Source organism: Megascapheus bottae, chromosome 17 (genome assembly GCF_031878675.1).
Source record: "Megascapheus bottae isolate mThoBot1 chromosome 17, mThoBot2.hap1, whole genome shotgun sequence".
Taxonomy (NCBI): domain Eukaryota; kingdom Metazoa; phylum Chordata; class Mammalia; order Rodentia; family Geomyidae; genus Megascapheus; species Megascapheus bottae.
This window is the reverse complement of record NC_143525.1, coordinates 11,763,713-11,790,663: the sequence shown is the minus strand read 5'-3', so window position 1 is coordinate 11,790,663 and position 26,951 is coordinate 11,763,713. Positions and strand designations below refer to the sequence as shown.

General features: G+C 48.4%; 3 protein-coding genes across 8 annotated transcripts; all 3 read left to right on the top strand.

Moving 5' to 3' along the window:
• Positions 1 to 470: 470 nt before the first annotated feature.
• Tnfsf12 (TNF superfamily member 12) lies at positions 471 to 12,351 on the top strand. The gene is made up of 7 exons (XM_090349674.1): positions 471 to 710; positions 868 to 915; positions 1,822 to 1,897; positions 2,643 to 2,696; positions 2,780 to 2,815; positions 11,300 to 11,424; positions 11,590 to 12,351. Exons 1-7 carry the CDS (start codon positions 552 to 554, stop codon positions 11,839 to 11,841), a joined length of 750 nt encoding a protein of 249 aa, XP_090205800.1. The 5' UTR covers positions 471 to 551; the 3' UTR covers positions 11,842 to 12,351.
• Positions 12,352 to 12,612: 261 nt separating this feature from the next.
• Positions 12,613 to 15,525, top strand: Tnfsf13 (TNF superfamily member 13). 5 transcript variants are annotated; one of them, XM_090349673.1, is made up of 7 exons: positions 12,613 to 12,875; positions 13,825 to 13,922; positions 14,273 to 14,354; positions 14,464 to 14,511; positions 14,671 to 14,789; positions 15,005 to 15,143; positions 15,370 to 15,525. In XM_090349673.1, exons 1-7 carry the CDS (start codon positions 12,842 to 12,844, stop codon positions 15,477 to 15,479), a joined length of 630 nt encoding a protein of 209 aa, XP_090205799.1. In that variant the 5' UTR covers positions 12,613 to 12,841; the 3' UTR covers positions 15,480 to 15,525. The 5 variants fall into 5 exon arrangements, with proteins under 5 accessions (XP_090205799.1, XP_090205795.1, XP_090205794.1 ...); XM_090349669.1 differs by lacking the exon at positions 12,613 to 12,875 and having other exon boundaries at positions 13,013 to 13,922; positions 14,276 to 14,354; XM_090349668.1 differs by lacking the exon at positions 12,613 to 12,875 and having other exon boundaries at positions 13,013 to 13,922.
• A 925-nt stretch (positions 15,526 to 16,450) lies between these two features.
• On the top strand, positions 16,451 to 26,470 carry Senp3 (SUMO specific peptidase 3). Of its 2 annotated transcripts, XM_090349666.1 has the most exons (11): positions 16,452 to 16,714; positions 17,363 to 18,082; positions 19,191 to 19,430; positions 19,521 to 19,632; positions 20,307 to 20,454; positions 20,581 to 20,628; positions 21,304 to 21,381; positions 24,965 to 25,102; positions 25,280 to 25,363; positions 25,473 to 25,523; positions 25,933 to 26,470. In XM_090349666.1, exons 2-11 carry the CDS (start codon positions 17,374 to 17,376, stop codon positions 26,041 to 26,043), a joined length of 1,719 nt encoding a protein of 572 aa, XP_090205792.1. In that variant the 5' UTR covers positions 16,452 to 16,714; positions 17,363 to 17,373; the 3' UTR covers positions 26,044 to 26,470. The 2 variants fall into 2 exon arrangements, with proteins under 2 accessions (XP_090205793.1, XP_090205792.1); XM_090349667.1 differs by lacking the exon at positions 20,581 to 20,628 and having other exon boundaries at positions 16,451 to 16,714.
• The last annotated feature ends 481 nt before the right edge of the window (positions 26,471 to 26,951 follow it).

Genomic DNA, 26,951 nt, shown 5'->3' with positions numbered 1-26,951 from the left:
TCTCCCTCTTCCCTGTTTCTCCTGGAATTGCCCTCTGGTGTCATTGATGAAATCCCGGAGTGACCCTGGCGGGCGATGGTTCTGACATGCTGACCACACACTGTCTAGCGCTGGGCTCCTCTGATCTGGACAGGACCAGCCTGGCGTTCCAGGCCGGGTCCCCTCGCCCGGGCCACAGGCCCAGCTCTGATCTCGCCCTGTCTTGGAGGCCGTGGAGCGTGTTCCGGCTGTCTGGAGGGGCCGCCCTGGCGCGCACATGCTCCCCGGGCTGCCCGCGTGCACCGCCTGGGCTCCGCGGGCCCCGAGGGGCGCCCGGGTGGCTGGGGCGGGCGGTGCGCGTTCCAGCGGCGCAGGGCGCTCGGTGGAGGCCTGGAGTTTAATCACACACAAACAGTGTCCGGCTTCCTGTCCTCATCCGCCACCTCCCCCCCCCGCCCCGTTTCCCTGGCCCCTCCCTCTCCCCAACCCGATCCGCCCGCCGGCTCCCCCTCCCCCCATCCCTCGGGTCCAGGGATGGGGGGGCGGTGAGGCAGGCACAGCCCCCCGCCCCCATGGCCGCCCGTCGGAGCCAGAGGCGGAGGGGGCGCCGGGGGGAGCCTGGCACCGCCCTGCTGGCCCCACTCGTGCTGGGCCTGGGCCTGGCGCTGGCCTGCCTTGGCCTCCTGCTGGCCGTGGTCAGCCTGGGGAGCCGCGCATCGCTCGCAGCCCAGGTGAGGCCCTCAGCACACCCCTTCCCGGGCACATTTGGAGCCGAGATTGCAGAGCAGCAGATGGGCGCCGGGTGGGCAGAGGGCCAGGGCACTGGCAGAGGAGCAGGGGACAAGAAGTCAGGTGGAGGATAGGGTGACGCTGCTTTCTTCCTAGCAGGAGTCTTCCCAGGAGGAGCTGGTGACAGAGGAGGATCTGGAGCCCCCGGTGAGTAGGTGTGGGTGCCATGTGCCAGCTGTGGGTAGGGGAAATGTGGTAGAGCTGGGGCTGCAGGGCGTGCAGGCTGTATCAGCTGTGTGCCAACACATGAATCACAGTTGTGAAGACTTGCATGCCAGGGTGTGTGTTTCTGTGAGGGAAAAGGGTGCACCAGCATGCATGGCATGTGCGTGTGTGTGTGTGTGTCTGTGTGTGTGTGTGTGTGTGTGTGTGTGAGAGTGACCACTGTGTGGAATAAGTGAGTCCCAGAGCTGTGCCATCTAATGGGAAGCATTGATTGGCTATGGGAGAAATGGGGCTGCTAGAACCTGCCACAAGGAGGTGGATGCTGTTGTGTGAAGGGTGTGTACCACCTGTGCATGCTGACTGACTGTAGGCATGTGTGCAACACACCAGCAGAGCACAGGGTCTATGCTGATTAAGGATGGAGGGCTGGGAAAGTTTGGCTAGTTGCCAGAAAGGGTTGAAAAGTAGGCCTGATTTACACACTTGATTGATGAGTCCCTAGGACTTGGTCTTTCGTGTGTGTGTGTGTGTGTGTGTGTGTACCAGTACACTGAGGCTTGAACTCAGAGGCCTGGGTGCTTGTCCCTTAGCTTTTCTGCTCAAGGCTCATACTTGAGCCACAGCTCCACTCCAACTTTTTGTTGGTTAATCAGAGGTGAATTGGGAGATTAATTGGAGTTTCATTGACTTTTTGCTGGGGCTGGCTTTGGATTGAGACCCTCAGATCTCAGCCTTCTGAGTGGCTAGTATAACAGGTGTGAGCCATAGGCACCTGGCGGTCCCTTGGACTTCTATGGCTATTGCTGACTGGTGGCTCTTGACAGGCCCTGCTGGGTTGAGTCTCGTTTCTGAGAGGCCCTGGTTGAGTTCTGATCTTAATTCCCCTAGGAACTGAATTCCCAGACAGAAGAAAGCCAGGATGGCATGCCTTTCCTGAAACAACTTGTCCGGCCACGCAGGAGTGGTGAGCATTCCTCTATCTCATCCTCAGGAGTGACAAGTGACCAGACAGAGTGGACAGAATAAAACCATCGTCTTTACATAGAAACAGGAGAGAGCGTGAAATGAGTCATACAGCTAACCAGTTAAGACTGGAACCCGGGGATGATAACCCTCCCCTCAGAAGCTCCTTTGATCACATGAAACTGCCTCCCCCGGAACATCTCCCAAATGGGTTAGAATGACTCTGGAGCCCTCATGAGGATGGGGGAGTCAGACTGAGTCGCAGTAAGCAAAGACATTTATGACTGGAGTAGTCCTATGACCATGTATTCATGTTTGTAGAGTGAGACTGTTTCGGCCTAAGCCTGTTATCTTGGTATGACTTGTTTGTTTGGTGCAGGTCCTGGGGCTTCAATTCAGTACTTGAGTGCTGTCACTGAGCTTTTTTTTTTTTTTTTCAAGACTGGTACATTACCACTTGAGCCACAGCTCCACTTGTGGCTTTTTGCTGGTTAATTGGAGCTAAGAGTCTAGGGCTGGCTTCAAACTGTGATCCTTAGATCTTAGCCTCCTGAGTAGGTAGGACTGATTGGTGACTTGAGCCACCTGTGCCCAGCTAAGGGCTTGGCTTCTTAGCTAAGAGGCTTGGACAAAACTGAGGATGCCAAGTCCTAAGAGCAGCCAGGCTGGAGACTGGTTCCTAGACCCTCCCTCCCCCTCTCCTGAGAAATGTCTTTTCTACTCATATACCTTTGCTTGGTTTTCAGCCCCTAAAGGCCGGAAAGCACGGGCTCGCAGAGTGATTGCAGCCCACTATGAAGGTGGGTGATAGGTGAGCATGCTCAGAGGAGGGGTGGCACAGGAGAGAGGCATGTCTCATCAACGCTTCCCTGGTGTCTTACAGTTCATCCACAACCGGGACAAGACGGAGCACAGGCGGGTGAGACCTCATCTCTACTTCCGATGTGTCCCTTGGCCCCCACAGCAATGGCTTGTAGAGAAAAGGGTCCCAAGCTTTTGATTTCCCAACCCCTTCCCTGCCTTCCACTGAGGAATCCCAGAAGACAATTCCTGAAGGTCTCAGTGCTTAGTTCTTTCTTTTAGTTCTCTCCAAACATGGGATCCCCAGAAGACACTTCTTTTCACAAAAGCCAGGCCAGGAACACCATCCTACCAGTGGCCCTATCTTTCTCCTTCCGTGCTGTTCTCCAAGGAAGAGCTATGATTCGTTCCTTTTCTTTTCTGTCTGAACTCCACATGGCTTCCTGCCCTGATCTGTACTCCTCGACACATGTAGTCTGCTCAGCTTTTCCATCCTTACCCCATGATCTCTGAACTCCAAACCCAACTCCAGCACCATCCTCATTCCTCGCTCTCCCCACCTGCTCTATTATACCTCTGCTGCCAAAGCTAAGGCCCTCCACTCACAAAACCCATCTATTTTATTATCCTGTCACACCTCTCCTTGGTCTATAGCTGCTCTGTGGTTGGATCTCCAATCCACTTTCTGGCATCCACTTATGCATGGACCATGCCTGATGAGTTTATGTCCCAGTGTACCTTTTCTGGAGTTTGAACATGTTAGTCCTACATCTGGAATGCCCTTCTATCATGAACACCAGAGAGCAAAATATGAGAGTGGCTTGGTCGGAGGTGTTAGCAGCAGATGGACAGAGGTGGATGGGTTGAATGTGGCTTATGTATGGGTAAGAGCAAGAGCAAGAATGGATTCACAGTGTCATGTAATATAGACATATTTTTTGAGATGGGGATCTGTGTTGTCCAGGCTGATCTGAAACTTCTTGGCTCAAGTGATTTTCTTGCTTCAGCTTTCCATGTAGTTTAGACTACATGCGTGTGCCACTTTGTCTGGTTTATTTTACTTCTAGATCGTGTGTGTGTGTGTGTGTGTGTGTGTGTGTGTGTGTGTCCCAGGGGTTGAACTCAGGACCTGGGTACTGTCCCTGAGCTTTTGTGCTCAAGACAGACACTCTACCACTTGAGTCATAGCTCTACTTTCAGCTTTTTACTCTTTAATTAGAGGTCAGAGTCTCACTGACTTTCCTACCCAAGCTGGCTTCAAACTGCAGTCCTCAGATCTCAGCCTCCTGAGTAGCTCAGGACTGAGCCACCTATACCAGGCTTCATTTCTAGATTTTTAACTTGGATATCTCTAGGGGTGATGATACTCTTTCCTAACAGAAGTTGACCATGGAAGAAATAGGATGGGATGACTTGATAGTAACTTTAAATATTTAATAATAAAAAAGTGGATAAACGTCAGTAAATTTCACCAATAGATGACTGACTGGACATAGATTAGCTCAGGCAATGTGAGGATGACAAAGGACAGAAGTCATGGTCATGTGGATGTTATTTAAAGCTACAGGATTGCATGAGATACCAGGGGACTGAAAGGCTCGAAGAATTAAAGTTTTTGACCCTTGTCCATCTAGAAGTGGGGCCAGCTGATGAGACTGAGAAGCAGCCAGAGACAGACGCTGTTTCAGGATGTGGCTGTCTGGGTGGAAGCAGCTGGGAGGTCACATGAGATAGTGACTTTTTGTGTGTCTATATGTCTGTGTGCCAGTAGTGGGGCTTGAACACAGGGCCTCACACTCTTCATTTATTATTTTACCTCAAGGCTGTAACTCTTATCACTTGAGCTACATCACCATTTCTGGCTTTTGCTGGTTAATTGTAGATAAGAGTCTCACAGATTTTTCCGCTTCGAACTCAATCCTCAGATTTCAACTTCTTGTCTAGCTAGGATTATAGCTGTGAGTCACCAGCATCTGGCTAACTAGTGACTTTTCAAGATAGCTTCAGTGGTGTAGTTAGGATGGAGGCTGCTAAGCATTGAGTAGAAATCAAGGAGTAAGGAAGTTGGGACAATGACAATACTTCCAAAGTTTCTCTGTGACAAGGAGCAGAGAAATGGGCGAGTAGGAGGTGGAGGGTAGATATAGATCAAGAATAAGTTTAGTCCTTTTAGCAAGAATATATGTATTCACTTTAGCTAATAAGTGACTAAATGCCTTTTGTGTAGTCTAGGCTGGCCTTGAACTCTCAGTCTTCTGAGTGCTGGGATTATAGGTGTGTGCCACCACAGAAGGTCATGTTTTATCTTGTCTAATCTCCACAGTAGTTCTAACAGGAAGACATTCTAGTTACCTCCACTTAACAGATGGATATTATGCCCCTTGGTTGAGGTCAGATTTGAAGCCAATTAGGGTATGCTGGATTGTGCCCTTGGGCCACAACCATTCTTTGCCTCAGCTGTTTCTGCAGCTGGGGATATCCTCTTCTCTCCTAGGGCAATAGTCAGCTAAGAGGCTGAGCAGGAAGTTCGGACTTTTGCCTCCTTTCTCCCAGCAGAGCTTGAAGCCTGACAATGATGTGGTGCTATGGAAGCTAGAGGGCCAGCAGAAGGCTCCCCTTCATAGCCAAGATGATTCTGCTTTCTGTAGACACTAGTTAGCAATAAAGCCTCTGGGGAGCCCAGGGTTGGTGGCTCACGCCTGTAATCCTAGCTACTCAGGAGGCTGAGATCTGATGATCATGCTTTAAAGCCAGCTTTGGCAGGAAAACCCCATAACAATCTTATCTCCATGTAACCATCAAAAAGCCTGAAGTAGCGCTATAATTCAAGTGGTACATCTCCAGCCTTGAGCAAAAAAGCTAATGGATAGTGCTCAGGCCCTGAGTTCAATACTCTTATTTCTGTTTCTCTGTCTCTCTGTCTCTCTCTCACACACACACATACACACAAAAGACCACTTGTTTTGGTAGTTCCTCAGGCATGCCTTCATTCATGACTCAACATACATGCGCTAGGAACATGCTGTTTGCCAGGGACCAGCCTAGGAGCTCTCAGCAAGTCACACTTGGACCTGAAAGCTCCAGGAGTCACTGCAGAGGACAGGAAGTAGTATACACATGTGTAATTACTGTGCCATGCAACAAGAGTGATAATGAAGGTAGCCCAACATGCATGGCACCACACAGGAAGACAAGCCATCTTACAGAGGAATCAGGGACTCCCTTCTAGCACAAAGAGGTTTCACTGTCCTTGAAGCCTGATAAGATGGACCAGGCACCAAGGACGTTACGAAGAAAGGAGCCATGTTTTGAAAGCACAAGGTTTGCCAAGAGGCTGGAGGAGGCAAGAAGTCAGTGTGGTTGAAGCAGAAAGTGCTAGAGGAACAGAGTGGTAACGTGAAAAAGCAGAAGCCAAAAGTGAAGTCAGAAAGGAAATTTTGTAATCATTCTTAAGTTAGTCATCATAAAGTAACATGGTTGGCCATTGGGGGCTTACACCTGTAATCCTAGCTATTTAAGGGGCCGAGATCTGAAGAACAGTGGTCCAGAGCCAGCCCAGACAGAAATGTTCATGAAACTCTATCCCCAAAATAACTAACAAAAATGTGGCTAGAGACATGGCTTATGTGTTTAGAGTGCCAAGTAAGCAAGCAAGTAAGCCAAGCCAGTATAAACTCCTGAATTCAAACCCCGATACCAGCGAATATAAAACAAACAAAAAACACCAGAAAACAAAAAAAAACTAGGCTAGGCATGGTAGCTCACATGTATAATCCTCTACGCAGGAGGCTGACATCTGAAGATGGAAATTCAAAAGCACCCCTTGCAGAAAAATCCATGAGATTTTTATCTCCAATTGACCACCCCCAAAAAACAGAAGTGGAGCTGTGGCTCAAGTGGCAGAGTGCTAGCTTTGATCAGACAAGGCTTAGAACAGTAGCACCCAGATCCTGAGTTCAAGCCCTAGGACTGGCACTAAAGCAAACAAAATAAATATGGCCAAATACCCACTGTCACACTTATAATCTGACCTCAGGAAGTGGATATTGGGAGGATGGCAACTGAAGTTCAGCCTGGGCAAAAACTTCACAGGAAGTAGCTGGCACAGTAGGACACACCTGCCATCCCAGCTCTATGGGAAAATGAGATCAAGAAGATTCATGTTACAGGCTAGTCAGGGCAAAAATACTCAAGAGGCGACATCTCAACAATTTAAACTGAATATGGTGGCACAAGCCTGTTATCCCAGGTTGGTGGGAAATGTAAATAGAAGGATCCAGGTCCACACTGGCAAGGACAAAATGTAAGACCCACTCTTAAAAATGACCAGAGCAGGCCAAGCGGATGGCTCACATCTATAATCCTAGCTACTCAGGAGATTGAGATCTGAGGATCAAGGTTCAAAGCCTGCCTGGGTACTAAAGATCCTGAGATTCTTATCTCCAATTAATCACCGAGGATTATAGTTTTGTTTTTTTGTGCCAGTCATGGGGTTTGAACTTAGGACTTGAGCACTGTCCTTGAACTTTTGTACTTAAGACTACTGCTCTAACACTTGAGCTGCAAATACACTTCTGCCTTTATTGGTAGTTAACTGGAGATACAAATCTCTTAGGCCTTCCTGCCTGATCCTCAGTCTCAGCCTCCTGAGTATTTGGGATTACAGGTATGAGCCCCTGGTACAGGGCTAAGGATTACACTGTGAGTCCATTAGACTCTATTCCAGTTAACTATCAAAAACACAATGATGGTGTGGTCCAAGAACTCTCTTGGCTTTTTCTTTTTCCTTTCTTTCTTTTTTTTTTTTCTTCTTTTTTTTTTTTGTGGGTCATGGGGCTTGAACTCAGCCTGGGCACTGTCCCTGAGCTCTTCAACTCAAGGCTACCACCCTAACTTTGAGCCAAGCCTCACTTCCCCATTTTCTAGAGGTTAACTGGAGATAAGAGTCTCAGGTCCTTTTGTGCTCCAGCTGGCTTTGAACCTTGATCCTCGGATCTCAACCTCCTGAGTAGCGAGGATTATAGGCATGAGCCACCATACCGGCTCCTCTTAGCTTTTTCTACTCAAAGCTGGTGCTCTACCACATGAGCAACACCTGTACTTCTGCTGTTTTGGTGGTTAATAGGGGGAGATAAGGGTCTCATGATTCTGTCTGCCCTAGCTGGCTTTGAACCAAAATACTCAGATCTCAGCCTCCAGAGTAACTAGGGTTACAGGAATGAGGTACCAAAGCCTAGCTGCGCTGGCTATTTTATTTTGTCTATCCTGGGGTTTGAATTCAGGGCCTGAGCATGTCCTTTGTTCTCAAGGCTAGAGTTCTACCACTTGAGCCACAACACCACTTCCGGCTTCTTCTATGTATACGATACTGAGGAATTGAACCTGGGTCTTTGTGCATGCTAGGCAAGCCCTCTTACCACTAGGCTAAACTCTCAGCCATGGACTGGCTATTTTAAACTGGAGTAGTCTAAGATAGCAGAAAGGACCAGTCAGGGAGTAATCCTGGGAAGAAGCAAGAACATTAAAAGGCCCTTAGGAAAAATGAGCTTGGTGCACAAGAACTGGCAAAACAACAGAATGGCAAAGGATTGCCATTACTAGAGTATGTGAGGGTCCGGGAGTTTGGCCTAGTGGTAGAGTGCTTGCCTAGCATGCACGAAGACCCGTGTTCGGTTCCTCAATACCACATACATAGAAAAAAGCCAGAAATGGTGCTGTGGCTCAAGTGGCAGAGTGCTAGCTTTGAGGAAAAAGCCCAAGGACAGTGCTTAGCTCCTGACTTCAAATCCCAGGACTGGCAAAAAAAAAAAAAAAAAAAAACAACAACAACAAAACAAAAATAGAATATGTGAGGGCCGGGAGTTTGGCCTAGTGGTTAAAGTGCTGGCCTAGCATGCATGAAGACCCGGGTTCGATTCCTTGGTACCACATTCATAGAAAAAAGCCGGAAGTGGTGCTGAGGCTCAAGTGGTAGAGCTCTAGCCTTGAGAAAGTCCAAGGACAGTGCTCAGGCCCTGAGCTCAAGCCCAGGACTGGCAAAAAAAAAAAAAAAAAAAAAAAAAAAACCAGGGCAAAAATAGAGTATGTGAGATTTGATTGGAGAGGTATGGCTTGAGGGCCACAGGGAACCTGGGAACCACCTGATACTTGGCTCTATGGCTATTTAATTTGTGATAATTTATTTTTTGTATATTTATATGGTGCTGGGGATTGAGCTCAGGACCTTGTGCATGCTAGGCAAGTAACTCTGCTATAGCCTTCAATCTCTCTCTCTCTTTCTGTCTGTGTCTGTCTGTCTGTCTGTCTCTCTCTCTCTCTCTCTCTCTCTCTCTCTATATATATATATATATATATATGTGTGTGTGTGTGTGTGTGTGTGTGTAAAACACAATTTCATTGAGATCTAGTTCACATCTCATATAATTTACCCATTTAAAATTTCAACCACAATGGCTTGCAGTCTATTTGTACATTTGTGCAATTGGTGCAATCATCAATCATTATAGTGATTTAATTTAATTTTTTGCCAGTCCTGGGCCTTAAACTCAGGGCCTGAGCACAGTCCTTGGGCTTTCTCAAGGCTAGTGCTCTACCACTAGAGCCACAGCACCACTTCCATCTTTTTCTTTTTTTTTGGTGCCATTCCTAGGGCTTGAACTCAAGGCCTGAGCACTGTCCTTAGGCTTTCTCAAGGCTAGAGCTCTACCACTTGAGCCACAGTACCACTTCTGGCTTTTTCTATGTATGTGGTATCGAGGAATCGAACCCAGGTCTTTATACATGCTAGGCAAGCACTCTACCACTAGGACAAACTCCCGGCCCTAATTCTACTTTTTATTTTGTTTCATTGTGCCAGTCCTGGGGCTTGAACTCAGGCCTGTGCACTATCCTGAGCTTTTTTGCTGAAGGCTAGCACTTGAACCACAGCCCTACTTCTAGCTTTTTCAGTAGTTTAGTGGAAATAAGAATCTCACTGACTTTTCTGCTTGGGTTGGCTTTGAATCATGATCCTCAGATCTTAAGCCTCTTGAGTAACTAGGATTACAGGTGTGAGCCACCAGCACCCGGTTAATTGATTTATTTTGTGCTGGTACTGGGACTTTTAACTCTAGGCCTCATGATCTTGTTTGACTTTTCGTTTCAAGGCTGGCATTCTACTACTTGACCCACAGCTCTACTTTCAGCTTTTTGGTAGTTAACTGGAGATAAGAGTCTTAGACTTAGACTTTTCTGCACAAGCTAACTTTGAACCACAATCCTTAGATTGTATAGCTAGAATTGTAAACATGAGTCATCAGAACCCAGCCATCACAGTGATGTTAAAATATTTTCATCTCAAAAAGAAGCCATGAAGCTGGGAGTGGCAGGAGTATATACTAGGAGGCAGGAAGGCCACATCTGGGCTGCATGGTGAAACTACCAAAAACAACACACAATAAACAAATAAGAAGAAAAAGAAGTCCTGTACATTTTGGCCATAAATTCTTCTTCCCATCATTCCCTAGTCCTAACCTCCCAATAATCTACTTCCTGTTTCTATAGATTTGCTTACTCCAGATATTACCTATTACATGGGTAACACATGGTGGCTTCTTTCATTTGCCATAATGTTTTCCAAGTTAATCTGCAAGTACTTTATTCCTTTATATTTATATTTATTTTATTTATTTTTTGTGCTGGTACTAAAGCTTGAAGTCAGGCCCTGGGCAGTGTCCCTGAGCTTTTGACTGTGGCTAGTTCTCTAACACTTGAGCCACAGCTTCATTCCCAGCTTCTCTGGTCATTAATTAAAGGTAGGAGTCTCACAGACCTTCCTGCCTGGGCTGCTTGGAACTGAAATCCTCAAATCTCAGCTCTCCTTTTTTATTATTATTATTTTTTTATTAAATTTTTTTTATTGTAATTAGTAAAAGGGTTACATGATATTTGCCAGATAGAAGGTGCATTAATTCACATACATCGATACCCTTTCACATGTCTTGGTACCCATTTCCCCCCCCCCCACACCCCCCCTCAGCTCTTCTTTTAAACTCTAATGAATCAAACAATTTTAGCATAAAAGAGGGAAACAAGAGAGGCACAGATAAAATAAAATGTGAAAGGCCCCATGTTTCTCTTTCTTTCTCTTTCTTTCTTTCTTTTTTCTTTCTAGCCAGTTTTGGGGCTTGAACTCGGGGCCTGGGCACTGTCCTTGATGTTTTTTTTTCCAGTCCTGGCTTCAACTCAGGGCCTGAGCATTGTCCTTGGGCTTTCTCAAAGCTAGAGCTCTACTACTTGAGCCACAGCACAAGGACTCAAACATGTATGCTAGGCAAGCACTCTACCTCTAGGCCAACCCCTTCCCCCCACGTTTCTTTTATCCTACACTTTTTTTTTCCAGAAGCAACCACTGGTGACTATTTGCCTGAATATTTCTGATCATATATATTAGATTTCTTCATGTAACATCTTATTACACTGTGGGTTACATAGGGCCTGGCTCTTCACTTAGTCTTGGTCACTGATATATAAGGTAGAGTCCATATGTATACATTCAATGAACGCGTGGCGAGTGTGTGGGTCCACTAAAGGTCCTTTTCCTTATCTGAACATTCACATTCAGGTGTGGATGGGACAGTGAGTGGCTGGGAAGAAGCCAAAATCAACAGCTCCAGCCCTCTACGCTATGACCGCCAGATTGGGGAATTTACAGTTACCAGGGCTGGGCTCTACTACCTGTACTGTCAGGTAAGCCCCACCTGGCTCTGTGGACAAAGCCATAACTGTAGAGAGAAGGTTTGGTTTAGGGGAAGGACGAAAGGAAGGGGATAAGCTAAAGGCTTGTTTGGGTTTGGGAAGGGATGGGATGCCTAGGTCTCTCTTGCACACTACCTTGCATTTCTTCCACCCCAGGTGCACTTTGATGAGGGGAAGGCTGTCTACCTGAAGCTGGACTTGCTGGTGGATGAGGTGCTGACCCTTCGATGCCTGGAGGAGTTCTCAGCCACAGCAGCCAGTTCCCCAGGGCCCCAGCTTCGCCTCTGCCAGGTGTCTGGGCTATTACCTTTGCGGCCAGGATCCTCCCTGCGGATCCGCACTCTCCCCTGGGCCCATCTCAAGGCTGCTCCCTTCCTCACCTATTTTGGACTCTTCCAAGTTCACTGAGAAGTCCTGGTCTCGCAGTAGAGTTCCCAGGCTCTTCCTCACTTAGCTCTGTGCCCACTTCTTGATGCACACTTGCCCCTTGACAGCTGCCAAGGCTTGTTCACGTGTTTCCTGGCCCACATATTCCTGTTCTTCTCTTCCAGCCCTCCTCTTCTCCTTCACTAGCTCCCCAAAACCCTGATCTGTCCATGCTCCCATTTATCCCTTGGCTCTACCTGGCCCCAACTCCCCAGGGCATTGTTTACTGACCCTGTGGGCAAGGATGGGTCCAGAAGACTCACCTGGTCCTTCAGGTACTAAGAGGGGCTGGACCTGGTGGCAGGAAGCCAAAGAGCCTGGGACTTGGCCAGGAGTTCCCAAAGGTGAGGGGTCAGAGCCCAAGACAAGCTCCTCCCTGGATCATTTCCTGTGGATTTTGAAAACAGATATTATTTTTTATGATTATTGTAACAAAATGTTGATAAATGGATATTAAAGAGGATAAGTGATGACTTTCTCTTTATTTTTATTTATTTATTATTTATTTTTGCTAGTCTTGGGCTTTGGGCTCAGGGCCTGAGCACTGTCCTTGAACTTTCTCAAGGCTAGCGCTCTACCACTTGAGCCTCAGCACCACTTCCGGCTTTTTTCTATATATGTGGTACTGAGGAATCGAACCCAGGTCTTCATGCATGCTAGGCAAGCACTCTACCACTAGGCCAAACTCCCGGCCCCCTTTCTCTTTATTTGAGAGCAAGGTAATTGAGGGGCATGGGAATGGAGTCTGAGTGTTGGGAAACACAGAGCTGTTGCTCCAAGCTGCATTTGTGAGCAGAGTGGAAAGGCATAGAGCCTAGGGGTAAAGCCAGTTTCCATCGCAAGGTTGTGTGGAAGCAGCCTCATTTCCCTAGGAGGCGGACTTCCTCCTGAGGGGGAATCCCTAGCTGGGAGGAGCCAGCTGGCCCTTCCTCTTGGCACCTGGGGACTTTCAGCAGGTGCTGGCACAGGACCTGGCTGTGAGATGGGGTGGGAGCCGGCCTGCAGGGGTGTTCAGAGTCAGTATATTGGATATCGGGGTCTAGGCACATGGGTTCTTGAGCCTCTGGGTCCTGGGGAGGTGTCCTGTAGTGGTTGGAGGGGCTTGGGGCTGCTTTTCTGTCTCTTTGTCCAAAGCCTTATGTAAGAGCTTTTCTTGAGAAACAGGAAGTCCTGCTTGCCAAGTTCAGCACAGGGAGTAGTGCAGGCCTCATTCCAACACGCCCAGCAGGGCCTTAACCCCAGCACCCATCCAGTTTCTTGTCTCTGGTTCTCTAACCCTACTGATCCTATGCTCTTTTTCCCCCCCACATTCAAGTCACAACCAGAAAACTTCCTTAGAGCTCTCACCCATGTCCAATCCCCCAGGTCTTCTACCCTCACCTTCTCACCCGCCCCCCTCCTCAAACCAACCCTCATCACTGCTCAGCTTTGCCTCCATCCCTGCTCCTGGCACCATGCCCCATAGCCAGCCAACCTTCCCTCCCTCAACTCTGGGGCCGCCCCTGGGTCCCTGAGCTCTGGCGGCTCTTCCTGGGTGTCACTGGTTGCCCAGTCCTCCTTAGAAAGAATAACACCAAATTCTCCTGAGACTGGGGACTCCCTACGACATTAGTCTCACAGCGAGTACCAGGAGCACAGACAGTCCCCTAGCTTGCTTCTTTTTCTTTTTTCAAATTCTTGTTTCTTTTTATTTCTCCTTTATGTAATACCACCTTCCCTCTGTACTACTGCCTGTACCTCTGCTCCTTATCACCTCCTTACCATCCCTTTTCCGAGGCCACAGGTGTTTTCAGGGTCTTTGGCTTATGATAGCTGCGCCTCCTTTTTTGCTAGCCCCCAAAGCGCCCCCAGGCCACATGGGTGGCCCAGCCCGAGAGCCGGCATTCTCAGTTGCTCTCTGGTTGAGTTGGTGGGCAGCTCTAGGGGTGGTGGCTTGTGCCATTGCTTTGCTGACCCAACAAACAGAGCTGCAAAACCTAAGGAGGGAGATGAGCCGGCTACAGAGGAGCAGAGGGTCTTCCCAGAAGGGGGAAGAATATTTCTGGCATAACCTCCGGGAACAGGTAAGTGAAGTAGATAGAGACAGGGCTGGGAGAGGATGAATGACAGCGGTGGGGGGAGGGAAGGGGGGAGGTGGTCTCTGACCTCTAGGTCTGATCTTCCAGTCTGCAAAATTTCAAGCAAGAGGTCTGGGTTTGGAAGTCAAGGGAGTGGCCATTCCAGGAAGAGAAATTGTTAAAGATTAATGCTTCTTGTACCTAACAGACCCTGGAGGACAGCCAGCACCAAGATACAGGGGGCTGGGTAAAGCACATAAGAGGCCTGAGGTGTACCTAGTGTTTGGGAGGGCTGGGGAAGGAAGCTTTCTGGGGCCCCTGAATCTTTCAGCTAACTCTGTGCCTCTTTTTATAAGCAGAGCCTTGATACCTTGGAAGCCGGGGAGGATGGGTGGCATTCACGGAGAAGGAGAGCAGTGTTCAGCCATAATCAGAAAAGTGAGTCTGGGAGGGACAGTAGGGAGATTGCTAGACTGAGGGTGGAGAGGGGACACTAGGGCATCTAGAACAGGTGGACACTGCTGAGATTTCCTCCTTCTCTCCTCAGAGAAGCACTCAGTTCTGCACCTTGTTCCCATTAACATCACCTCCAAGGGTGAGCAATATTTTACATAATGGCATTGGGGAGGGACACAAACTAGGAACTTTGGGGCTGGCAGGTGGGCTCAGGAGACTATCACAAGTGGAAAGGGGAAAGCTGCTCAGTGTCTGTGAGTGACAAGAAATCCTGACCAGCTGCACTCCTCTCCTTCAGAGGACTCTGATGTGACAGAGGTGCTGTGGCAACCTGCTCTTCAGCGTGGGAGAGGCCTGGAGGCCCAAGGGCATAGTGTCCGAGTCTGGGACTCTGGAATTTATCTGCTGTATAGCCAGGTAACCCTAGACATATCCCAAATCTCACAATAGGGGCCTGGAGGCTGACTTTTTGTTCTTCTCTCCAAGTCTGTATGTTCAATACTAAGGATTACCAATCTCTCTGCTCATCTAACACTTAAAAGACCCTTCTTCATTCCCCTGGCTCCCAAGATCTCCCAGAACCGAGCCTCACCAACTTGGTTTGCTTCAACATCTCCTCCCTTTCTTGCCAGGTCCTGTTTCACGATGTGACCTTCACCATGGGTCAGGTGGTATCTCGGGAAGGCCAGGGAAAGCAGGAGATTCTTTTCCGATGCATACACAGTATGCCCTCTGACCCTGACCGGGCCTATAATAGCTGCTACAGTTCTGGTGAGGGCCGTTTGGGCAGTGGAGAGTGGGTTGAGCAAATGACTTGGGGTAGTGGTATGAGGACTTGTAGTGGGAGGCTGGAGTCTGGTGTAAAGGCAAATCTGAGGAATGGACAAAAATGCTAAGGTCTTCACGGGAAACAGATAAGACCAAGCTCTAACAGGCAGGGGAAAACAAGAGTATGCAGATAGTTGTGATTCACTTAACATCCATATTCTTTTCTCAGGTGTCTTCCATTTACACCAAGGGGATACTGTCCATGTCAGAATTCCTCGGGCAAAGGCCAAACTTAGCCTCTCTCCACACGGAACCTTTCTAGGTTTTGTGAAACTGTGATTGTGATAATAAAAGGTGGCTCTGAACTGAGACCAGTGTGAGTACATATTTGTGGGAAGACACTGAAGGCAGCCAAGGGCTGGCTAAACAAAGGACAAGGAATGAGTAGAAACAAAGCCTCTATTTAGGTTTGACTTCATCGTCTGCTCCCTTTTCCTCTCCCACTCTCACCGCTTTGATTTGATAGGTACTAAAGAGGTAGAAGAGCTTGTTTTTCTAATTTCCCCTCCAGCCCTAGAGCCTTGCGCGCGTAGGGGGCGGGGGTCCGCCGGTGCCAGGCATTGTCCGGGCCGGACCGGCTCACTGGAACGCATCCAGAGCCGCGCCGCCACCTAGCGGCAGAGCGCGGACGCGCGCCCGCCGCCCAGCGCGACTGCGAGCCGCCCCCAGCTCCCTAAGCCACACCTCTCTCCGAGGAGTGTGGGCTTCTCCCCTCGGCCTCACGTCTCTTCGTTTTGGGTGTGAGGGGGGGGCTCCAGTTCCCGTCACTATCTCCACAGACGTATGTTAAGCATTCCTCTGCGAGGGGTGGCCGGCGAATCCGCAGCCGGCTGTGCCCGGCTCATCTGAGAAATCCTATCAAGCCTGACAGCTAATTCCACGTCCCTCAGCACCCCGCTTTAGGCCCGTCTCTGCGCTCTGCAGCGCCTCACTGAGCTCCCAGCCTCCGGCTCACCGGAGCGGAAGACTACAGCGGTCCGGCCGCAGGGCGTGAGGCGGCGGGGAGGGGGGGTGGGGTGGGGGTGGAGGACACGCAGGCGCAAAGAGGCGCGCGGTGCGGCCGCCACGCACGCGTGGCCCGGACGGCGGTATGCGCAGGCGCAGCTCGGAGGGGGGCGGGGCAGACCCCACGGTTTCTACGTTGCCGAGTAGGCGGGGCTAGGCGCGTGGTAGCCGCGCCGGCGCCGTTCGCCGGGTGTGACGTCTTAATCGTGCGCCCTCGCCGCCGGTGGGCCTGGGGCTCGCGGGAGGGGAAGGAGGAGGAGGGGGAGGTGGTGGTGGTAGTGTTGGCGGTGGAGGCGGAGGTAGCGGCTGAAGCCGAGCAAGGGGCGGCGACGGTGGCGGGGCGGCGCGGCGCGGCGCGCGGCCCAGGAGCGTTGAAACCCTGAATCGAGACGGCTCCGCTTGAAGACAGCAGGAGTGGCGGGGCCGCCACCGTCGCCGGAGAGATGAGCCGGGAAGCCTGAGGCGGAGACGCACGCCTTGGGCCCGTCCGCCCGGCTTCCCCGCTCCCGGTGAGGACGCCCCCTCCCCTCCCCCAGCCCTGCGTGGTGTCTTCCACTCCTAGGACTCGCTCCCACCCAACCCTGGCTTGGAGGCCCTCGAAGGGGCTTCTCAAGGAGCCGTATGCACCGAAGCCACCCAGCTTGTACAACCATACTGGTGCTAGGACGCATTCAGGTCCCCGGAGATGGGCCAGGCTGCGGGGCTGGGTCGGCGTGGCTTGGGCTGCTTGCTTCTGGCCCTGCGCTTTGATTCAATGTCCTCCAAAACCTTTTCCCTTTCATCACTCCTCTTCCTGAGCCATAGCCTGGCATTTTATTCCCACCTCAGATGACCTCAGCATGTCCACAGCCCCCTCCCCCGCATTTGTTCCCGTGTGAGAGAACAGTCTTAACACTCTGAAACAGTTTCCTTTTCGAAGTTGTGTCTTCTCGAGTTGTCATTCCTGTGCCAGGCAATCTCTGAGGAAAATTACTGTTCTTTCAGAAGATATCCTTGGTGATATTAAAATAGAGACACAGAACGCGAAAACACGAGCTGTACCATTTAACCATTTTCCCTTGCCTGTACTTGGACAAGGGACAGTTATGGTTAGATGGGGGGGGGGGCGGGTAGGGGAGAGATGATTGCATTCTGAAATTGTAATCTTTGTTTTGCAGGGTGCTAGAAGATGAAAGAGACTATACAAGGCACCGGGTCATGGGGGCTTGAGCCTCCTGGACCTGGTACAGCTTTCTCAAGCCCTAGGCGGGAGCGTCTTCGTTGGCCTCTACCCCCTAAACCCCGGCTCAAGTCAGGTGGAGGGTTTGGGCCTGATCCTGGGTCAGGGACCACAGTGCCAGCCAGACGCCTCCCTGTCCCTCGGCCATCTTTCGATGCGTCAGTCAGTGAAGAGGAGGAAGAAGAGGAGGAGGAGGAGGATGAAGATGAGGAGGAGGAAGTGGCAGCTTGGAGGCTCCCCCCTAGATGGGGTCAACTGGGAGCCTCCCAGAGGCCTCGCCCTCCCCGCCCTACTCATAGAAAAACCTGCTCACAGCGCCGTCGTAGAGCCTTGAGAGCTTTCCAGATGCTGCTCTACTCAAAAAGCACCTCGTTGACATTCCACTGGAAGCTTTGGGGGCGCCATCGGGGCCGGCGGCGAAGTTTTGCACACCCCAAGAACCATCTCTCACCCCAGGAAGGGGGTGTAACGCCACAGGTGCCATCCCCCTGCTGTCGTTTTGACTCCCCCCGGGGACCACCCCCACCCCGGCTGGGTTTGCTAGGTGCTCTCATGGCTGAGGATGGGGTGAGAGGGTCTCTACCAATGACCTCTGGGCCCCCCATGGAGGAAGATGGACTAAGGTGGACTCCAAAGTCTCCTCTGGACCCTGACTCGGGTAAGATGGGAAAGGGGAGGGGTTAGGGGTGGGGGAGGACTAAAGCCTGGAGCAGCAAAAATCTGTTGTAATGAAAAGTGCGGCCAGTGAAAGCACAATGGGCTCCAGACAAGCTGTGAGTTATCTTCAGTAAGCATAAGCCTTATTATTAGTAGGAAAAAAATACCTTTGCCTGGAAGACTGTCAGGGCTACCAAACAAAACCTGTAAGTAAGAAAAGGAGCTATGGGGGTGCCCAGAATATGGCCTAGTGATTGAGTGCTTACCTAGCATGCACAAAACCCTGGATTCGATACCTTGGTACCACGTACACAGAGAAAGGGCAGGGACAGTGTCTAGGCCCTGAGTTCAAGCCCCAGGACTGGATAGATGAAAAGGAGCTGTGGTTTAGAAAGTTTTTTTTTCTTTTTTTTTTTAATTTGGTTGTGGGGCTTGACCTCAGGACCTGGGTGCTGTCCCTGAGCTTTTCAGCTCAAAGCTAGTACTCTACCACTTTGAGCTACAGCACCACTTCCAGCTTTCTGGTGGTTAGTTGGAGTCTCATGGACTTTTGGCTGGCTTTAAACGGTGATCCTCACATCTCAGCTTCCTGAGTAGCTAGGATTACAGGCATGTGCCACCAATGCCTGGCCTAGAAAAGTCAGTCGTGTATGTTCCAAATCCTTCTTTCTCCTCTCAGCATGAGTCCCCATATGTACATTTCCACAGGGCACCATTCTTAACTGTGGTGGAGTGGCACCTCTCCCAGGAATGGAGTACATTATTGGTACATTTATCTGTGAAATATTTTCCTTTTAGCAGACCCCAACCACATTATGTATTCTGGGTATTGTGTTAAGCATATCGTAGAGACAGATATTCCTGAGACTTACATCACTATGGATTCTAGTCTTTGTTTGCCTCCTATGAATTGGATCTCCCCTCTTTCCCTTTAGAACCTCATAGACATCCTTATCTTGTAGAGTCTCCATGCTGTAGAGGTTATATTGGTAGATCTGCTTCAATCTATCTTTCTTGTGGTCTTAGTATTCTTATGCATCAGTTAATTATTCCCCTGTTCTTTTACATGGCCCATTTCTCATCTTCATCCTATTTCCCTTTCTTTACAGGCCTCCTCTCCTGTGCCCTGCCCAATGGCTTTGGGGGGCCACCAGGGCCAGAAGGAGAACGCAGCCTGGCACCCCCTGATGCCAGCATACTCATCAGCAATGTGTGCAGCATTGGGGACCATGGGTCTCAGGAGCTTTTTCAGGGCTCTGATTTGGGCACTGTGGAAGAGACAGAGCGACCTGGGGAGAAAGCTGGCCAGCACAGCCCCTTGCGGGAGGAACATGTGACCTGTGTGCAGAGTAAGCCCTAGAGGACCTAGACTGCTTCCTTCAGCCAGCTCCTAGATCAGAGTCTGGAGGCCTCAACTTGTTCTTCTCTCCTTCACTTAGGCATCTTGGATGAATTCCTTCAAACTTACGGTAGCCTCATCCCCCTCAGCACTGACGAGGTAGTAGAGAAGTTGGAGGACATTTTCCAGCAGGAGTTTTCTTCACCTTCCAGGTGAGGCTTGACAGATGTCCCAAAGGGATGGAAAGAGAATGCTGTAGTACTTTCTCACACAGAGATAGTCTTGAGAATTGGAAGATAGAGCTGAAGGGGAGGAAATGGCAGGCAAAGTGCCATATCCCTATAAACTACTGGGTCTTTAGATGGAACCCTGAGTGTTCCTGTACTTGTTTTTGTGAGTTTCTAGCAGAGCCTCAAAAGGACTTTTATATAAAGGAAGAAAACGTCATTGTAGACTCTTAGACAGTTAATAGTCTTTCTTTCTGGTTCTGGTGTTTTGCCTTTTTTTTTTTTTTTTTTTTGCCAATCCTGGGGCTTGAACTCATGGCCTAGGCACTGTCCTTAGGCTTTCTCAAGGCTAGCGCTTTATCACTTAAGCCACAGAACCACTCACGGCTTTTTCTGTGTATGTGGGACCAAGGAATTGATCCCAGGGTTTTGTACATGCTAGACAAGCACTCTATCACTACGCCACGCTCCTTGCCCTGGCGTTTTGCTTTTTGAGGCAGTCTTTCATATAGCTGAAGCTGGTCTGGAGTTTGCTATGTAACTCAAGCTGGCCTTGGACTCCTGCTCAGTGTGCTCTGAGTGGTGGGATTAAGTAATGGTTATTTCTATATGTGCCAGCTCTGTCATCTCTTGTGTGATTGTACTTTTGGCATATTCAGGAAGGGTCTGGTACTGCAGCTGATCCAGTCATACCAGCGGATGCCGGGCAATGCCATGGTGAGGGGCTTTCGAGTATCTTACAAGCGGCATGTGCTAACTATGGATGACTTGGGGACCTTGTATGGACAGAACTGGCTCAATGACCAGGTGAGAGGAAGTAGATAAATAGATCTAAGAGGGGATTCAGGGAGTAGGGTTTCTGGGGGCCTCTGCATGGGGGAGCCCTATTGTGCCACACCCTCCATGGCAAGTTGCCTCCCATCTTCACCCCAGGTCATGAACATGTATGGAGACCTGGTCATGGACACGGTCCCTGAAAAGGTATGTTCAATCAGATTCCTTTTTTTCTTTGGCGGTACTGGGACTTGAACTCAGAGCTTCAAGCTTGCTATCCAAGAGCACTCCTGCTTGATCCATGTATGTAGCCTGGTTGTTGCATTTTTTTTTTTTTTTTTTTTTAAAGATAAGAAGCTTGCTGTTTTTGGTATGGGCTTGCCTGGACCACCATCCTATTTATGCTTCCTGGCATAGCTAAGACAGCTGGCTTTTCTGTTGAGATGGGGTCTCAAGAACTGCTCCTCACTATCTCTATACCCCACTTCAGCTATTCAGACTCTATCTCCCAGTTAAGATTTACAGGGATGAAGCTAGTCTCAACCAGATTCTTTAGTTCCTAAAAACATTTTTGCAGTTAATTTTAAGCATTTTTCATCTCTTCCATTTCATATAATAAGTAGGATCTCTGGGGAGATAGTAGTGAATAGTAATCTATTAATTTAAAATCTGTAGGCTTGGCTCTGAACTATTTTCCTCCAGAAGCTTTTTTTCCCCCCTATAGTTAGCCCCAAGAATGGGGCTGGGATCTTATATATAAGGAGTTAAAAAAGTTTTTATTATCAATTAGACTTATGAAATAAGATTATGTGTGGTGGGAAACTTAGTGGGAAGCTCCAAAATGTTTTAATTTTATCCAGCTCTTTTGTGTTATTGGCACAGGTACATTTCTTCAACAGTTTCTTCTATGATAAACTGCGTACCAAGGGTTATGATGGGGTGAAGAGGTGGACCAAAAACGTGAGTTATGAATTCACTTTTATAATACCTCATGTCTTAAGAAATTAAGAATTTTACTCCCCCTCCCCCCCAATTCTGTGGCTTGAACTCAGGGACTGGGCACTGTCCTTAGGCACTTTTTTTTGGTGGGTCATGGGGCTCTATCTTGGCCTGGGCATTGTCCCTTGAGCTCTTCAGCTCAAGGCTACCACCCTACCCTTGAGCCACAAACGCCACTTCCAGTTTTCTGGTGGTTAATTGGAAATAAGAGTCTCATGGACTTTCTTGCACGGCTGGCCTTGAACTGTGATCCTCACTGGATCTTAGCCTCCTGAGTAGATAGGATTACAGGATTATAGGTGTGCACCAGCACCCCACCCCCTCCTGCCCTTTTTTTTTATTATTATTTTTTTTGGCCACTCCTGGGGCTTGAACTCAGGCCTGAGCACTGTCCTAGGGCTTTCCCAAGGCTAGAATTCTACCGCTTGAGCCACATCACCACTTCCAGCTTTTCTATGTATGTGGTACAGAGGAATTGAATCCAGGTACATGATATGCACTTGGCCCCCAGTTAAGAGTATTGCTTTCTATGAACTCTTTCCCCAACCCTATTCAGTCTTGTATTAAACATCACATGTATGCCAGGCATAAAAAGCAAAACTTGGCTTTGTGGAGTATAAATAAGCTAAATTTCAGGTAGTGTTAAATCCTGCAAACAAATTCCAATGTAATGTTATAGCATTATATGTACTGAGAAATCATTGAAATCTTAAGGAGGCTGGAGACTCATCGTGTTTTAAACTTCAGTTCCACTTATAAAATGAAAGAGGAGGGCCAGGAGTTTGGCCTAGTGGTTAAAGTGCTTGCCTAGCATGCATGAAGACCCGAGTTCAATTCCTCGGTACCACATACAGAAAAAAGCCGGAAGTGGTGCTGAGGCTCAAGTGGTAGAGCTCTAGCCTTGAGAAAGTCCAAGGACAGTGCTCAGGCCCTGAGCTCAAGCCCAGGACTGGTAAAAAAATAAATAAATAAAAAATAAAAATAAAATGAAAGAGGATAATAGTGAAGAACACAGTGGTTTGGGTGAGATAGCTGCACTAGAGTGCTGAGGGGAGAGGCCAATTAGGTTTATTCAGGGTTTTGTATCACATGTAGAACCAGTGAGCTCTTCTGACAGGCTGATGTGAGAAATAAAAGAGATGGGTATGGAGGATAATAATTAGATATTTGGTTAAGGTGACAAGAGAAATTGAGGAAAGGAATAAGTAGAAAAGAATCAAGGTATTTTCACTATAGGTTTTTCTACCTTGTTACTGAAAAGGCCCAATAAATCTGTATAGTGCTATAGGAACATCTGCTGTAGCATCTACCTTCCCTTCCTTCCTTCCCCACCCTTACTCAATCTCCCCTACCCACAGAGGACTGGAACTCCTGAGATCAAATAAATTGGGACTATAGGATATACCACTTTACCACTAAACTACACTCTTAGCCCTAAAATTAGTTTCTGTTAAGTTTACTCAAGGACCTGTTCCAGTAGAGATAGGGGTGACATACAATGAAACAAATTTAGCTCTCTGTGTAACTGAGTTAACCTTTTTCCTCCCTGTCCTAGGGCTTGAACTCAGGGCCTGAGCACTGTCCCTGGGCTCTTTTTTTCTCAAGTCTAGATCTCTATCACTTGAGCCACAGCACCACTTCCAGCTTTTTTCTTTTTTTCTTTTTGTCCATTGCTAGGCTTGAACTTTGGGCCTGGGCATTGTCTCTGAACTGTTCAGCTTGAAGCTCCTTGAAGCATAGTGCCACTTCCAGTTTTCTAGTGGTTAATTGGAGATAAGAGTCTGCACAGGCTGGCTTTGAACCCTGATCCTTAGATCTCAGTCTCCTGAGCTAGGATTACAGGGGTAAGCCACCACATCGGGCTGACTTTTTTCTTTTGTATTTTCTTTTTTTTTTTTTTTTGCCAGTCCTGGGCTTGAGCTCAGGGCTTGAGCACTGTCCTTGGACTTTCTCAAGGCTACAGCTCTACCACTTCAGCCTCAGCACCAGTTCCAGCTTTTTTCTATGTATGTGGTACCGAGGAATCGAACCCGGGTCTTCATGCATGCTAGGCAAGCACTTTAACCACTAGGTCAAACTCCCGGCCTCCTTCTTTTGTATTTTCTTTCTCTTTTTTTGTGGGTCATGGGGCTTAAACTCAGCCTGGGTGTTGTCCCTGAGCTCTTCAGCTCCAGGCTACCACCTTACCCTCCAGCTAAGCCCCACTTCCCGTTTTCTAGAGGTTAATTGGAGATAAGAGTCTCAGGTCCTTCCGTGTCTGGGCTGGCTTTAAACCTTGATCCTCAGAACTCAGCTTCCTGAGTAGCTAGGATTACAGGCTTGAACCACCACACCTGGCTTTTCTTTTTCTTTCCTTTTTTTTTTTTTTTTGCCAGTCCTGTGCTTGAGCTCTACCACTTGAGCCTCAGCACCACTTTCAGCTTTTTCTATGTATGTGGTACCCAGGAATTGAACCCCCCGGGTCTTTGTGCATTCTAGGCAAACACTCTACCACTAGGCCAAACTCCTGGCCCTGGGCTGACTTTTTTCTATGTATATGTTGCCTAGGAATTGAACCCAGGGCTTTGTACATTCTAGGCAAGCACTCTTACCACTAAGCCAAATTCCTGGCCCCAATGTCTGTTTATTTATTGCCAATCTTGGGCCTTGAATGCGGGGCCGGAGCACTATCTTCGGGCTTTCTCAATGCTAGAGCTGTCTACCACTTGAGCCACAGCACCACTTCCAGCTTTTTCTATGTATGTAATACCAAGGAATTGACCCCGGGCCTTCCGTGCATGCTAGGCACTAGGCCAAACTCCCGGCTCTCCTTTGCTTTGTGACTTTAAACAAGTTCTTCTATTTCTCCATCTTACAGTTTCCTCATCTGTTAAGTAGAACATGTGGTAGAATTGTAAAACAACCAGGTGCTGGTGGCTCATGACTGTAATCCTCAGGAGGCTGAAATCGAAGGATCTTGGTTCAAAGCCATCCTGGGCAATAAAGTCCCTATGAGATTCTTATCTCCAATTTAAGCACTCCAAAAAACAGAAGTGGTACTGTGGCTCAAGTGGTAGAGTGCTAGCCTTGAGTACAGGGAGGCTCAGGGACAGGGTCCAGGCCCTGAGTTCAAGCCCCCAAAACAATAAAACCAAAAAATTGTTAACATTAACTGAGGATTTACTTCAGGCCATGCATTAAGTATGAGTATTAACTACTCCTCCTAACAACCTGGTGAGTGTAGGTCTGTTTTCTCCCTCTTAGAGATAAGGAAATTGGTAACAATAAATACTTTAGCTATCATCATGTTCTGCTAAGTGGGGGCATTGATTTTCAACTTCAGTAGTCTGGCTCCAGAATCCTACAAGCAGTTCTTTTAGTGTGTGACAGGCACCTTGCACTTGTGTGTTCTGGTATTGTCTCCTATTCCTGCCTGCCTAGCCCAGATGCAGGACCTATATTCTTCCAATGGGTTCTCTTGTTGTTTCTTTTTTCTCTTTAGAACTTTCAGGACAATTGTCATTGCCCTTATCTTGTACCTGACTTCTAGCACTTTATTTTCAAGGTGGACATCTTCAATAAGGAGCTACTGTTAATCCCTATCCACCTGGAAGTGCATTGGTCCCTTATCTCTGTTGATGTGAGGCAACGTACCATCACCTATTTTGACTCACAGCGCACCCTAAACCGCCGCTGCCCTAAGGTCTGACGGGATTGAGGGAAGATGGATAGAATGTGGGAGATACAGTGGCAAGGCATTTCTCAAAAAAATGGTGGCTTTCAGTCTCTAAGGAGTAACTTGAATGTTGTTTGCCAACACCATACCCTGGATTCATTTGAGGAAGGAAACACATCACTTTCTCTTTCCCTGTCTAAATAGCATATTGCCAAGTATCTGCAGGCCGAGGCAGTGAAGAAAGACCGAAGGGATTTCCACCAGGGTTGGAAAGGTTACTTCAAAATGGTGAGTTAGCAGGAAGAATAGCATGGTAGAGGGCAGGGGGTAAAGGGCAGATATTGAGGGTATATCCTTGGGCAGCTGGAGGTGAATGGGTTTACTTTTTATTTTTTAGAATGTGGCCAGGCAGAATAATGACAGCGACTGTGGCGCCTTTGTGTTGCAGGTAAGTGCATCGGGTTCCCGAGCTTTGGAATTGGTTACTGAGTTAAAGGCGGCTATGAGACTGTTGATTCATTTAGCCCAGAACCAGTTGTAGAGTAAGGAGTATCCACATGTGTTAGAACACAGAAACATTGATTTCATTGATCCTCTCCAGGCTCTGGTTTTGATACAAGTGCCTAAATCTGACGCAGTCTATTTTCCTTCACTTGAATACTGAGGTATATTAGTAAGAAAAGCTTTAGAAGAACCAAGCTTAAATAAGCCTAGCTATTGGAATCTTGGTGCTCTCTCTCTCCATATGAGAATATTCTCTGAAAGACTGGAACTTTAAAGGTATAGCCATAGGTCTTCATTTTGGAGGGATATTCATTCAGTAGCTGATTCTCATGGCCTACTTTTTTAACACCTAGTACTGCAAGCATCTGGCCTTGTCTCAGCCATTCAGCTTCACCCAGCAGGACATGCCCAAACTCCGTCGGCAGATCTACAAGGAGCTGTGTCACTGCAAACTCACTGTGTGAGCGTCTTACCCCATGCCCTGAGCCCATTAACGGGCAGGGGGACATGGGAGATCTTTCCCAAGAAACTCCAGTTCCAATTCAGTTCCCTTTGGTTTTGTTTTGTTTTTCATATTTAAATGTTTAAATTGACTTCTGTATTTTTTTCCCCTTTTTGAGAGAATACTGATTTCTGATGAGCAGGGCGTGGCCATGGATAAGCCCTTTTCTCACCTCTCTGTAAGGGGAACTTTGCCTTGTGGCCTGCGTGGAGCAGTCATCCCCCTTTCCCTTCCATGTTCAGGGGACAGGAAAAAAGTGTGGGGGTGGTGGGCAAGCAAAGGGATTACTGCCTGCCAGATCTTCAAACCTTTTTTTTTTATATATATATATAAAGATATATATAAATGCCATGGTCCTGCTCTGGTCAATAAAGGATCCTTTGGAGATACGTAGTGGTGGTCTTCCTTAAGAGGTTTCAAATTTGTGGGTGTGCTCTACCTCGGGTCTTTCACCTACTGCTTATTACCCATTTTGGGGTCTTAAGTTGGGGTCTTAAGACGTTAGAAGCTACTTTTCCATACCTGACTCAGTGCCAACAGCCTACTAGCCTCATTTCCCAAACAGCTCCCCCGGCCAAGGGTTAAGAGTAAGGAGAAAGGGGCGTTGAATCTCAAAAATAAGGGAGCTTAAGCTCAGAGACAGCACTTATGATGAGTTCAAGCCCCACAACCGACAAAAAATGAAGGAGACTAAGAGGAAAACTGGGGAACAAGAGACCCTGGGCTGGATGGGACCAGGGACACAGGGGATGGCCAAGGTGAAGGACAGCTGCTCTTAAGCCAAAAAAGTTCCCACCACTCAGGGGAACTTTCCCAGTTCTTGGGCCCAGGGCTCCTGCTTACCCCATCCCCACTACACTTACAAGCCTG

What these genes read in the sequence shown, in the direction of transcription:
- Tnfsf12 (XM_090349674.1), top strand. Translation starts at nt 552, where the DNA reads ATGGCCGCCCGTCGGAGCCAGAGGCGGAGGGGGCGCCGGGGGGAGCCT. An exon ending in TGTCCGGCCACGCAGGAGTG is followed by an intron (nt 1,898 to 2,642) that starts GTGAGCATTCCT and finishes CTTGGTTTTCAG; the next exon opens with CCCCTAAAGGCCGGAAAGCA. An exon ending in ACAAGACGGAGCACAGGCGG is followed by an intron (nt 2,816 to 11,299) that starts GTGAGACCTCAT and finishes ATTCACATTCAG; the next exon opens with GTGTGGATGGGACAGTGAGT.
- Tnfsf13 (XM_090349668.1), top strand. Translation starts at nt 13,665, where the DNA reads ATGATAGCTGCGCCTCCTTTTTTGCTAGCCCCCAAAGCGCCCCCAGGC. An exon ending in CATTAACATCACCTCCAAGG is followed by an intron (nt 14,512 to 14,670) that starts GTGAGCAATATT and finishes CCTCTCCTTCAG; the next exon opens with AGGACTCTGATGTGACAGAG. An exon ending in TTTATCTGCTGTATAGCCAG is followed by an intron (nt 14,790 to 15,004) that starts GTAACCCTAGAC and finishes CTTTCTTGCCAG; the next exon opens with GTCCTGTTTCACGATGTGAC.
- Senp3 (XM_090349666.1), top strand. Translation starts at nt 17,374, where the DNA reads ATGAAAGAGACTATACAAGGCACCGGGTCATGGGGGCTTGAGCCTCCT. An exon ending in ACATGTGACCTGTGTGCAGA is followed by an intron (nt 19,431 to 19,520) that starts GTAAGCCCTAGA and finishes TCCTTCACTTAG; the next exon opens with GCATCTTGGATGAATTCCTT. An exon ending in GTGGCGCCTTTGTGTTGCAG is followed by an intron (nt 25,524 to 25,932) that starts GTAAGTGCATCG and finishes TTTAACACCTAG; the next exon opens with TACTGCAAGCATCTGGCCTT.